The 13,949-nt window shown below is 42.6% G+C and overlaps 1 protein-coding gene across 1 annotated transcript in view; it reads right to left on the reverse strand.

Annotated features, from left to right (window-relative positions):
- Positions 1 to 278: 278 nt before the first annotated feature.
- The window catches only part of LOC308113075 (voltage-gated potassium channel subunit beta-2-like), a 42,322-nt gene continuing 28,651 nt past the window's right edge, over positions 279 to 13,949 (reverse strand). The window contains exons 7-15 of the mRNA XM_080469013.1: positions 12,724 to 12,768; positions 12,070 to 12,113; positions 11,384 to 11,470; positions 9,471 to 9,556; positions 7,465 to 7,585; positions 6,602 to 6,696; positions 2,746 to 2,866; positions 2,551 to 2,639; positions 279 to 1,303 (exon numbers count right to left, since the gene is read on the reverse strand). Of these exons, the coding sequence (XP_080325139.1) occupies positions 1,214 to 1,303; positions 2,551 to 2,639; positions 2,746 to 2,866; positions 6,602 to 6,696; positions 7,465 to 7,585; positions 9,471 to 9,556; positions 11,384 to 11,470; positions 12,070 to 12,113; positions 12,724 to 12,768 (778 nt within the window). The 3' untranslated portion in view covers positions 279 to 1,213. The remainder of the gene's footprint in view (positions 1,304 to 2,550; positions 2,640 to 2,745; positions 2,867 to 6,601; positions 6,697 to 7,464; positions 7,586 to 9,470; positions 9,557 to 11,383; positions 11,471 to 12,069; positions 12,114 to 12,723; positions 12,769 to 13,949) is intronic.

The raw sequence follows: 13,949 nt of genomic DNA on the forward strand, positions 1-13,949 counted from the left end.
ACTCCTTTAGGAAGCCTCCTAACACCTTTCACTAACTCCTTTAGGAAGCCTCCTAACACCTTTCCTAACTCCTTTAGGAAGCCTCCTAACTCCTTTCCTAACTCCTTTAGGAAGCCTCCTAACAAGTTTCACTAACTCCTTTAGGAAGCTTCCTAACACCTTTACTAACTCCTTTAGGAAGCCTCCTAACATGTTTCACTAACTCCTTTAGGAAGCGTCATACTTCTTTTTCACTCATGTCCTAATGGGTGCCAACAACAATTATCCACATAATTATTGAGTTCACTCTTTATTAGTCAAGTGATTACATTTTACTCATAATTCACCAATTTCTTCCAAATGAACAATCATGACTTCATTACAGACGTAGGACAAATAGTTGTGGGACACAATTAAGTCTGCTCTGGTTGTTCAATATCTTTAAAAAGCAAAAATGACACTTCTGTTATAAACAGTGACCGAGATTTCACATTTCTCTCTGAAAAACAACTCCTGCTCCCAGTTAGTGCACATAATCTGTTAAACTAGTTTGTGACAGAATATTTCATCTCTGTACCCCCAAAGGACAACAGGACATATTTAGAAACTGAATTAAAATGTGTTAACAGCCTTTTATAAACAAAATCCTAAAGCAAAGACATTTACATTTTCTTCACAGTAATAAATGGTGTTTTTTTAATTACTTTAAAATTGTTGACTCATAGTCCACTTTCAAGTATGTTACTGAGTTCCTTTCATGGGTTTAAATAAACTGGAGCTATAACATTTTAAATAGATAACATAATAAATACTAACTGAAAGAAAAACTAATTCAGGAAATAAGTGAACTGTGACCACAACTGATGAATGTGTGTGTGTGTGTGTGTGTGCGCGTGTGTGCGGGTGTGTGTGTTTGTGTGTGTGTGTGTGTGTGTGTGTGTCAATAGAAACAACAGTTTGTAAGTTACAGTGATATTTTCAGAAACTCAGGTTTCCTAGAAGATGAGAACGAACTAGAGCAGGTTTCATGATTTCGAAGTCAGAGGAAAAGTTCCCACCTGCTTCGCATCACGATGTATAGATATATATTTCATCTCCCTATAAAAGGAATAATATGTTAAAGAATGGAGCCTCTCATTCACATGTTGAGGTAATCTTCCCATGTGCTCCCGGCTTTTCTCCAGAGGCAGAGCGTATAAAAGCAGTAACAGAGAACAGCCCATCATGAGGACTTCTAGGACCTGAAGTCTTTTTTACTGTTGGGTTTGTTTCCAAGGATCCCGTCCACTTCAGACACAACTGAGAGAGAGACCTTTGGCAGGACCTGTGGAGGGAGACCAGATTAATAAGATCAGAGCAGAATCAGAACAACTTCCACCTCCGCTCGCAGGGCTTAGACGTTCTTCTGTTCCCTTACACCTGAAGTAGACTACTAGTACTAGTACTACTTCAACAACACTGCCCTCAGTGCACATGTTCCTCTCTATGCCGATGACACCATTATTTATACATCTAGTCCAGGGGTGGACAAGCTGCGGCCCGCAGGCCACATCCAGACCCCTGGTCTTTTTTATGCAGCCCGCCATGGATTGGTCCATCCATCCATCCATCCATCCATCCATCCATCCATCCATCCATCCATCCATCCATCCATCCATCCATCCATCCATCCATCCATCCATCCATCCATCCATCCATTATCCATCCATCCATTCATAAATCCATCCATTATCCATTATCCATCATCCATCCATCCATCCATCCATCCATCCATCCATCCATCCATCCATCCATAGCAGTATATAGAGCAGAGAAGTCCAGACATCTCTGTCCCCTCCATCCCCCTCCAGCTCTCCTGCTGAACCCCGAGCTGCTCCCAGACTGAACCAGAGATCTGACCTGTCCAGAGTCCTGGACCGAGGCCTCCTCCCAGTGGGACGTATCTGGTAAACCTCTAAAGGGAGGCCACTCGGGGGCGTCCTAATCAGATGAACCTCCTCAACTGACTCCTGTCAGAGTGGTGGAGCAGCAGCTCCACCGAGTCTCTTCTGGAGCTCCTCACTCTGTCACAAAGAGTGACGCCTCCACCCTGAGGAGAAAACTCATTTCGGCTGCTTGTACCCGTGATCTCATTCTTTCGGTCATGACCAAGAGCTCATGACCACAAGTCAGGTTGGAGATGCGGACTGACCGGTAAACAAAGAGCTGTGCTTTATAGCTCAGCTCCTCTTCACCAGTCTGGTACAGTGACTGAGTTACTCCTCAATATTCACATCACAATTTGATACCAAGCTGCAAATGAGGAAAATCATCTGCAACAAACCTTCAAATCTTCTACATTTACTCCACAAATACCATAAAATCCACATTGGAGGATCACTGCACTTGCTTTTAGATTATATCAATGTGTTTCTTCATATATATCACTGTAAATATGGTTCTCCTCATGAACTCAGATGAAGTTCTCGGTGTGGTTAGGTTGAGATCCTTCCAGCTGCTGTTTCCTGTGTGAGAATAAATGCTACTGACACCTTCCCACTCTTTGGTTCTGAGTTGTCCAGAGTCTCTGACCTGTATGGCTCGGATGTTCTCCATCAGCTGATCGGACCTGGAAGCTCCCAGCAGGACGGCGTTCACCCCGTCATTCCTCAGGCACCAGGCTGTGGACACAGGAACAACTAGTGGAAATGTTCTCCAACAGCATACTTCTCAATTGTGATGAGGCTCACAACATCTTCTGAACAAATGTTTGGAGTTTGCTCTCACCGATGGCGAGCTGAGGCAGCGTACATCCCAGCCGCTCTGCCACCACCTGAAGCTCCTTCACCTTCAGCTGCTGACGGTTCCCCTCCTCACTCAGGATCTTCTCCTTCAGCCACTGGTAGCCCTGATTCACACAGAACCCATCAAACAGCAACATTCCTCAGATATTAATCCCTGGAGATTCACAGCTGGGCCTTCGTTGAAAAAGTTTCTATAAATAAAGTGATGAGATGAATTTCCATGTTAAATTGAATCCAGGTGACTTCATGGCTTCATCCTGTTCACTAGAACTGGTGGGTTAGTCGAACTCAGTATTCTGCAACCCTGATAACCAAAAGAGCCGTTTGTGCCACAAAATCTGTATAACCTTTAAAATGGAGATAACCAGGTGAATGTAAAGTTCTATAGTTCTGCCTGACTTATCAAAAAACCTAAAATGTACTTAAAATGTAAAACTGTTGACAGCTTCTTTTAATGTTTTCTTGCTTTAGCTTTGTAACAGTTTTTATTAATATTTTTTGGCTTGCTTTTTTATTTCCAGCCTTTTGTAGTGGTTAAAACCATTTTATCTGTTTTACTTATTTCAAACAATTTGAGCTAATGTTGAAGAATTTGACCTGTTTTAGGTCATTTCAGTTGTTCCAGGCTGTTCTTCCTTTTAACTTATGTTGCGCTTTAATGATTTTAAACACATTTAGGGGACGCATTCAGCCCAGTCTCCTCTTGAGAGGCCCAGACCAGTCAAATCCTGCCATATAACCTTCAAATTCAAACTTTAAAGTTTTTCTTTGTTGTGGTGCAGAGTATCATGAAAGCATGAGAATGTCTAAATGTTGTGGCTCTGGAGAACTTAACTTCACAGTCATGTAACCTGGGAAAGAGTCTGGTAGTGGAGGCACAGTGGGCCAAGGACTGCCGGCACATTGAGATGGGATGGCTTCACTTTCATGATGGGGATTAACGTCCAGTCCGAACAAAGCTTGGAGGTGGGACACAGCATCCGACTGCCTGAAGACTGGGACAGGATTGTTCTTTCCAAATAGTCAGTGGAACCCGTGGACCAGTGGAAACCTTCAGTTTTGATATTTGTGATTTTAGTCATGACATTGAACCCCTGGACAGCACTGTCAATAACCTGTATGAGGAGAATTAATAACGCCTTACTCTTGTATTACCAAATGTGGTCAAATGTGTTTTTACAGTTACTAGCAAGTAGCTAACACTAGCTCCTGCGAACTGTAAGGCTAACTGTTAGGGATTTTCATATTATACAGAATTTATTCAGCTTGTTGGTCTGCATATAACAGAGCTTTTTATTTTAACATCTTCTTTAACATCTTCTAATATTAATTACTCCTGCATATCATTCAAGGACACAAACACAAAAAAAGCAACAGTAGCTGAGCTACGTTAGCTGCAGTGCTATTGCTACAGGGACATTTCAACGGGCTATCACGCCAAGAAGACCTGCACAGTAAAGCAAAGTTAAATCGATTAACTTCCAGCTCCCACGTTTGTAGTTGAGTCACGGACATTTGGTACAGATTCAGACTTTCTATAAGCCTATAAGCTTTCTAAAATATGTTGCACAATCAATCGCAAAACTTTGGGGAGTTTTGTTGATAAATTTCCATCAACATTAAAATCGATCCACTGGCTCTTCAGAGGCTCAGACGAAGGTAATGAAAACACACTTCTCTGCTCAGTGATACAGCCAACATTATGGCAATTGCCGTGTTTTGCTCGTGTCTTTGCCGTGTTTTACAGTCCACAAGTAAGTCACTACTACTGGAACGGGATTGGTTAATGCCTTTGAGCACTTGGGCGATTTCTGATGCGCTCGTTGGAGCACATGCTCACTAAAAAGTGGACAGAGCAACTAAGAGATGACAGACTTTCTTCTCTTCTGGGCATCATTCACAGGTATGGAGACGTATTTTACTGCGAGAAAGCAATTAGAAAGTGAAGTTTGCACAATATAGCCCCTTTAAGGCACATTGGAAACTGATTACTCTTTCTGAAGCATAACACATAGTATTGTGGTTACATACAATAAAACAATAAGCAAAATAAGAAACTACTCACAGCAGTCATTGTAACTATTCACTACCTTTATCGGTGGGAAAATCAAAGAATTTTAAACACAGTATCCAACTTAGAATTTCAAAAGAATTAAGTAATTAGCATTTTTTCTACAAAATGTATGAAAGTGAAAAGGGTCCTCAAGCTTTCACCCCATGGTCTTTTTGTACTACATTTTCTGAGTTGTTGATCTTTGGTTAATTTATAAATCTATTTTTATTCATAGTTAAAGAGAAGGCTCAGACGATCTTTGAGGAACCTATCCAAGCGATCTCATGGGTTAAAGAGCGGACCAGAGGATCTGGATTACCTAGAAAGCTCTTCAGATTCACATCAAACCAGTGTCTCAATGCGTGAACTACAGAGAGTAAACTCTGGAACTAATTATTATATTCTGGTAAAGTCTGTCCCATATATAGCCATTGACAGTAGTGTTCAAAATTCTTAGAAGATTTGGCATACTTACATTTCAGTTTGGTTTTTTTATGATTTGTCTTTTAAAATACCTATGAAACTAATGACACTGTATGTACAAAGTCACCCTTCTGCTCTATAAACTATAGAATAGAGACGTCATGAGGGCATTTAGGTCATTTTCTGTTCAAAAAATGAGCAAGCACTACTTCACTGTCATTGTCAGTCATGCAGATTTATTGCACATAAAGGAAAGTCTTTGGTCCAAGTTGCAGATGGCTTGGATTAAAATTAGTATCAGTCTTCACTGTTGCAGCATTTTGTAGTTTGCAGACTGGTCACACAGCCATCTGTTCATAGAGAACAATATTATTTCTGCTGCTCCAAAGACAGACACTTTTGATGTAGTGTACCTCACACCATGTGAGGTACACTACAGGCTGCTCTGTCTGGTTCTTCGCCTGCTGGACATTCCCGTTTTTCAATCGCCTGTGTCACTTTCAAACTTCATTAAAGCCTTCACCAACGGTATCTGTGTGTTCGCTGTGCTGCTACTGGGTCGCAAACACACCCGTTATACCCCAAAGGGAAAGAGGCGTTGTTTGTGTGATGATGGCATTTTGTTAAAGGCTTATTGATGCAGGAACTGAGAATACTAAAGTGTTCCAGAAAAGACCCCCACAGCTTTTCAAACTTAATGGTTGGGTTGCAGACTGAGTAGCGTATCTGTTCGAACTTTAAACAGGACATAATGTCTCTGAGCCATTGAGCGTGGGTGGGCGGAGCAGCACGTCTCCACTGCAGTAAAATGGCCCGCCTGGCTTTTATGATGTGTTATAATGTGGTTTACGAGGCTCAGGTGCGGATAAAATAGCAGGAGACAGTCGGGTACTCTTACAGAGAGTTTATTATAAAAAAAAGTAGAGGAGTTGGGCAAGAACTAAACTGAAAGTGAAAGTCTTACTCTGAGTGGTGTTAGTCGTCCAAGAGCAAGGCTTTGTTTCATCCATGGAAGTTTTTCAGAAGCGGGTCTCTTAGTTGAGTTTCCACCGGCCTCCGGTCGCCTCTTTCAAAGTGTTTTTTTTTTTTTATCAGATTTAGATCTTCAGTAGTTTCTGTGGACATCTCAATGCTCCAGGTGAAAATAGTGTGTCCCCATTGAATGAAACTCTCCAAAACAAAACAATTAAGATTTATTTGTCTTTAGAACTAAATGGAAACCTAAAAAAGCAAGTTGGATGCTATTTAAGCAGGTCTGTAATGAAGACAGTGCAGCTGTCAGGGATGGACTAGATGTATAAATAATGGTGTCATCAGCATATCGATGCACATGAGAGTCTTTTGCATCAAAGGGAAGTGTTACCTTCAATGAAGCTCGAGAATGAGGAGGAATGCCCACGTTGTATTTCCCTGAAATGATGCCACAGGCCAGCGGAGACCACGTCATCGCTCCGATGCCTGTGGGACAGAAAATAATAAATCAGACTGTTCACTGATTATCTGACATACAATAAGTCAAACATATAGAACCTTTATAGGAGCTGATATTTGAAAAGTTGTACATTTTTCCATCATCTTTAAAATTCCAGCACACTAAATATAAAGAACATTCTTTCATCCATTAACCATAAAGGGATAATAATGCTAATAAACAAAAAATAATCATGCTTATGTACTAATGCTGCTGTTAACTATTGAGTTATAAAACAATGAGGAATACAAAATTCATGTTTGATGTATTTCTGATCTGAAAATGAGAATTAAAGTTTTAAAAAATGTGAATTAAATGAGTATCTGAGTATTTTTGATTTGAGCTGACCAAACTCAATGACAGTAGAAAAGTAAATGAAAAGCTTTTTAATAACTTGATTTAAACGAGTGCATGTTATGGGTGATTAGTGGGAATATTTGATGTTTCAAATAATTAATAATTCAAATGAACCAACGTTGCTGTTTATCACTGAGATTTTCCAGATATCTAAGTACAAATACCAAAACTCATTGAACAAAACATCATTACTTATGTTATGGTTGGCTAACATTAAAACACATTTAAAATTTAACAAAAGGGATAATGAGCATTTCATTTATTTGTTTCTGGCTCATTTGATAAAAGTGTTTTGTTTTCATTAAAATAATTTATTCCCTTATGATTATTATGTAATAAAAGATGTGTGTCGGATTGGGACAGCAGCGGGCCGGAGGCCTGAAGTCGGCTGGGTTTACCAATCTTGTGGAAGAGGTCGGGGAGCTGAACCTCCACCTTCTCCCTCTGGAACATGTGGTACTCAGCCTGCTCACAGATCGGGGGAATCTGGTTGAACTGGCGAGCCACCGAATAGGCCTCCTGCAGGAGAGCAGAGCTCGCTATGAAGAACCAGGCCGGTCCAAGAGGACCAACACCAACCAGAGGGCTCACATCCACAACACTTTACAACTGGGATGTTCTACAGTCAACTGGAGTTCAAATCCCGGCTGAACCAAATGAGATTAAATCGATGTTGATCAGAGTCATCAGAGCTTTTCCCCATCATGCGCAAGTGATAAGTAATCCCCCCAATACAATCTGTGTCTCCTGATGTGGAGCAGACATGCATTTGGAGGAGTTCAAGTTATTAATATAACAATAACGATCATGCTTTATTGTCAAGGTGTACTTCACTGTCCGGAGTTTCGGTTTAACTGGTGCCCCTGTTAACTGGTGACTTCTGCCAGCAGCCATTAGCAGCAGCTGATGTTAAATTAAGACAAACAAACGCTCCGATACTTTAAACTTTAATGGAAATGTGATTAAACGGCATTCGGGTTTTTAACATCTGCTGTGACGAGTGGATGCTGGAGGAAGCCGGTCACCAGTTAACAGGGAAACCAGTTAATTCGAAACACCCGTGGCTAGGAGGCCTCCAGATACTGGTAGCGTGTCGCTCCGTCCAGCTCCTGGATCCTCTGGTTGCCTCCAGACAAAGAAACGTCTGCAACTCATCGCTGCTCCACTGGTTGATTTCTGAGCGTCTCTCTCTGGTTGGCAGTGTTCTGGTTGTGATCAGGTTTATGAAATGGCGGAGTGTACGAGACTCTGTCCTGACTCATCTGTGTTGTGACACGCCGGCCAATCAGTGGCTGCCGTCGGCTGACATCACATTGTCTACTTGCCTCAGGTCACTGGGAGCCTGGGCTGCAGAGGTACCCTGAAAGTACTTGGTAGTGGGGACTAACACGTAATGGACAAGCGTCATAAGCAAGGAGAGGCGAGTCGAGCCGAGTAAAGGCCCCTGCAGAATCCCACAAGATGCTAAATATGATTAAAATATGGCTGATACAATCATTAGTGAGCTCGAACGTGCATGCACAGCACACGGCAGCGCCGATGTTTCGGCAGTGCAGCACCAATAGACTTCGTCCAGAGGGAGCTGGCTGAAGAAACTTCGGCCCGGGACCCTGGAGTGCCGAACTTTCTTCTTGTTCTTGTGGAGTATGAATCATCCTTTATGCCAAATAGGCACTAGTAGAAAAGTGCCAATAGTTAAAACAGCTCATCATAAACATAAAACAAAGCAAACCTAAAAATGAGTGATGTCCACAATGTCCAGTTAAAAAGAATCTGCCAGTTTGGACTGGTGAGTTTTGAATTGAGTTTTGAATGATGTGATGGAGTCTGACTGTCTTGTGTTTGGAGGGGCAGAGTTCCAGAGTCTGGGTGCTGAGCCGCTGAAGGCTCGGGCAGCCATGGTGCTGAGGTGTGACGTGGTGAGCAGCCATAATGCTGAGGTGTGACGTGGTGAGCAGCCATAGTGCTGAGGTGTGACGTGGTGAGCAGCCATAATGCTGAGGTGTGACGTGGTGAGCAGCCATAGTGCTGAGGAGTGACGTGGTGAGCAGCCATGGTGCTGAGGTGTGATGTGGTGAGCAGCCATGGTACTGAGGTGTGATGTGGTGAGCAGCCATGGTACTGAGGTGTGATGTGGTGAGCAGCCATGGTACTGAGGTGTGATGTGGTGAGCAGCCATGGTACTGAGGTGTGATGTGGTGAGCAGCCATGGTACTGAGGTGTGTATTCATGGAGATTGCAGAGGTATGTGGGGGCTAGATTGAGGAGAGCTTTGTAGGTGAGGACAAGGTTTTTATATTGGATGCAGTAATGAACAGGGAGCCATTGGAGTTGGATGAGAACAGGGTGATGTGGTCAGATGATTTGGTGCGGGTGATGATCCAGGTAATAGGTAATAAGTCACCATGATCTCCATGGAGGTCCAGCGTGAAGTTCCCCAGTACATGGCCATTCCCTGGTTGATCACATGTGTCATTGCCCTCACCGTCTCTACAAAAACAGCCAGATATCAATGAAAACACTATGTCCAACACGTCTCATCATATCAAGAAAACCATCCCCACAGTGAGACATGGTGGAGGCAGCATCATGCTGTCACCATCCCCACAGTGAGACATGGTGGAGGCAGCATCATGCTGTCACCATCCCCACAGTGAGACATGGTGGAGGCAGCATCATGCTGTCACCATCCCCACAGTGAGACATGGTGGAGGCAGCATCATGCTGTCACTATCCCCACAGTGAGACATGGAGGAGGCAGCATCATGCTGTCACCATCCCCACAGTGAGACATGGTGTAGGCAGCATCATGCTGTCACTATCCCCACAGTGAGACATGGTGGAGGCAGCATCATGCTGTCACCATCCCCACAGTGAGACATGGTGGAGGCAGCATCATGCTGTCACCATCCCCACAGTGAGACATGGTGGAGGCAGCATCATGCTGTCACCATCCCCACAGTGAGACATGGTGGAGGCAGCATCATGCTGTCACCATCCCCACAGTGAGACATGGTGGAGGCAGCATCATGCTGAGGGGATGTTTTTCAGCAGCAGGGAAACTGATCAGAGTCGAGGCAAAGATGGATGGTGCTAATAACAGCGATATTCTTGAGCAAAACCTGAACCAGTCTGTAAGTGATTTGAGGCGATGAAGGAAGTTCGCCTTGACCCAAAGCTTATTGCTAAAGCAACACTTGGTTGGTTCAAGGGGAAACGTATAAACTTGTTGGAATGACCTCGTCAAGCCCAGACCTCAATCCAAGTGAGAATCTGTGTTCAGGCTTAAAGATTGCTGGTCACAAGCGCAAACCTTCAACCTTGAAGGAGCCTTGCAGTTTCCCCTTGATGAATGTGGCAGCTCATATAGACTTCTCAAAAATGACGGGTAGCGGTGATTGCTGCAATGGGTGGCTCTACAAAGTAGTCTCTTTATGGGGGGAATTGTTATGCACATTTACATTATCAGTTATTTTATAATAAAAATGAAATAAAATCACATCTTCAAAGTTGTAGGCATGTTCTGTAAATTCAATGACGCAAACTCCCACAAAAAAATCTGTTTTATTTTCAGGTTGTTAGGGAACAAAACCCAAAAAATGAGATTCCAAAACATCTCGGGGCCGTCCACACCAGAGCGCCGCTTCACTTAAACACATCGTTTTTGGCCGATCATCCACAGGGGGCAGCGTTTTAGGGTCCCAGTGTGGGGGAATTCTAAAACACCGGCTTGGCTTTGAGGTTTGGATGGTCAAAGATGCACTTCTGCGGAAAATGATGATGTCAACTTCGATATTTACATGTTCTCCGTGTCTTCTTCTTTGTATTTGGTGAGTCACAGCACCTCTAAAGGCCTGGCATATGTACTGCATGCCCTTAGGCATCGTGCTGAGCCATGACATATGGATCAGCAGCGTCTGGTGGTAAAGTTCTCAGGTTGGCTCTTCATCAATATTCAGTTTTAGTCAATGTTAACTTCATTTAAATACAGAGTGTTTATAAACCACATTACAACAATATGGTCTTTTTTTGATTGAGCGAGGCCCCAGTGATGAAACTTTATAGTTCTTTTAAACATCTAGTGAACAGAGACACTCATTAAGACTCTTTTATTAACATACAAGGACACAAATACAAGCGAAGCTTCGTTAGTGCCTTTTATTAAATGAAGGTGTTTTTCGGCTGCTTCATTAGAAGGGACAGTTCGTCTGCGTTAATGAAAACAAAAGGTATATCCAGTATATTTTCAAACAACACATCAATCCATCTTTCAAAGCATTTTACAATGTCTGATCTGCTCAGAGGAAACACTCCCACCTTCTATCGGTGTACTGGGATCCGGCCGGTTGGCAAACACCACGTCTACATACTCCAGCTGAAGCCTGTCCAACGACGCTCGCAGACCTGTTACAGAAAGAGGATGAAAGAGGTTTATGATCACTTCATACTAGATATGTGCAAACCATCATTTATTATCCTGGGTTTCTTTTCTTTAGATATTTAGCAGGGCTTGTGGTTTAAGTCTTGTGTTGAGATTGAGAAGTACAGTCCAGCTCCAAATTCATGTGTATATACAGTATATATATATATATATATATATATATATATATATAGGCCAGAGGTCTCCAACCTCGGTCCTCCAGAGCCCCTGTCCTACATGTTCTAGGTCCTCCCTGCTTCAGCATACCTTTTTTTTTTTTCTTTTTCTTTCTTCGCCCTTGTCCTGTTCAGCAGCTTGGGCCAACAATATGATGTGATTGAGAGCCTTCAGAGTCAGAACAGTTTTTGCTCTTGCAACAGGAAGAGACCTGGAGTCTCCTCCTGTTGCTGCCTTTATTAGAAGTTGGCTTGGCTGCTGAACACGACCGGGGGCCACTAGTGTGAGAAAAGTGTAGTTTAAATGAAATAAAGACCTACATGCATCATGAACACTAACTTTCCTTTCATTCAGGGTTTCCCAGTTACACGCTCAGGCCCACTAGTGTTTTCTTCACTAGTCTCACCTTCAATGATATGTTTTCTTGATAATCCTCTTTCCATTTCCGCTCTGAAATGAAAAGCAAACAGTCCAAACTGAAAGGTGACGTTTTTCTGGACTCTGATCTGTGAACACAGCCTACAAAGCCTTCCTCACAAGGTGGCCTTTAAAGCTCCTGTCAAGGCTGAAGTGAGAAAGAAATCCTGTTGTGCTACATCTTGCTCCTTCTGTTGGACTTCAGATGATTTATAGAGCAAAACAACTTTTATTTATTCGATTCAGCTCATCTCAGAGCTTTGAGATTTATAACTGAATGTAAAGATCTTACCCATCACTGTCCTTACAAAGACATTTACTTTTGAACAGCTTTACCTATAAATCCGTTCTGCTGTGAGTTTGATGTGAGATTGTTCTTAATCATTTTAAACGGATTGAATATTTTGTCTTTCATCAGGTCTCTGTTCAAAGAACTTGTTTCTCAAAGAGCGTACCTGAATAGATAAAGATCAGATCAGAACCAGAAATGAAATGTGTGTTAAACATCAGGCGTCTTCTTTCTCCAACATAATCTATGTTCTTCTGAGTCTCTGAGTCCAGTCTATTAAATCTCTCTGCATGCTTTTGTACCACAGAGAGAAGGATGGAGAGAAAAGTGAAGGAGGAGTGAACGTAAGCAAACCTTCCTCCCCAGTAGATTTTGGTGGTGATGACTAAACTGGAACGCCTGCAGGTCAAAACAGACAGAAGGTGAAAATGTACATGAAAGCATCAAACCCCCCAGACCAGCTTTCATCAGACATGATGAAGGCAGAGAAGAGATTCAGAGATCGACCATGACAACAAAGGAGAAACCAGTCAATATAAGAGTTATGGAAAAACCTTTGAAAGATGGGAGGAAGTGTGTTCAGGACAGTAAACTGCTAAACAGAGGAGAGGACACATCTTCAAAGATTGCAGAAAGAAAACCATGAGCCTCAGGCACCGTCCAGCTCTGCAGCATGAAGACCGTCCGCCTGCTAGCAAGTCTTCGATGCAAGGTTTCCCTCAAGGAGGAGAAATGACCACCTGGTCATCATGCTGTATCAGAGGAGAGGAAACATGTCCTGCTCTCTGCCCTACTGGACACCATGGAGAGAAGAAGGGCTGACATGAGCTCCTTAAACCAAACCATGACGGCCAATGATCAGTTGTGAAAAGTCAAAGTGTGAGCAGACGTAAAGTAAAACGCTTCAATTCCCTTAACTTTACTAATTTGCCTTTATTGATTTGAGATTTAATTCCCTTTGAATCTGCACATCATGATTTTTTCACAACTTCTCAAAGCTTTGCTTGATTGTTTCTGTTTAAACCTGGTAGAAACTCAAGAGTAAATAAACCTTCAGCAGAAATGTATTAAAGTTATCAGCCGGCTCCTCATGACTACGATCTGTGAACTTTATCAAAAGATAGTTCCTGCTGTTCCTTGTCTTAAAGTTGATTTACTGATTCTGTTTTTATTGCCTTTCTTTTTCCCATAACTTTGACTTTGTGAGAAATCATCTGCCACATTGCCTTTCAATTACATTTCTTTCTTTACTTCCTTCCTTCCTTCCTTCCTTCCTTCCTTCCTTCCTTCCCTCCTTCCTTCCTTCCTTTTGGCCGAATTCAGACTTATTAGCAACGCTCCATTGTGTCACATAACTTCTACCAACACTTCCAGCTCCATGGTATCACATTTCATTTTGCACTCCCTCCCCTCACTCCAGAACCCACTGAGCAAAAGTCCAAAACACGTCTGAGGACGTCTTCTGTCTACATCCAGAAGACGTCCTCAGACGAGCCAGAAGCTTTGAAAGCTTTTTAGACGTCTTTCAATGAAAATACGTTTAAAAAGAATGAGGACAGGTTATCAGTGTTTCACAGGAC

This window comes from Lipophrys pholis (assembly GCF_963383615.2).
Source record: "Lipophrys pholis genome assembly, chromosome: 8".
Lineage (NCBI taxonomy): Eukaryota > Metazoa > Chordata > Actinopteri > Blenniiformes > Blenniidae > Lipophrys > Lipophrys pholis.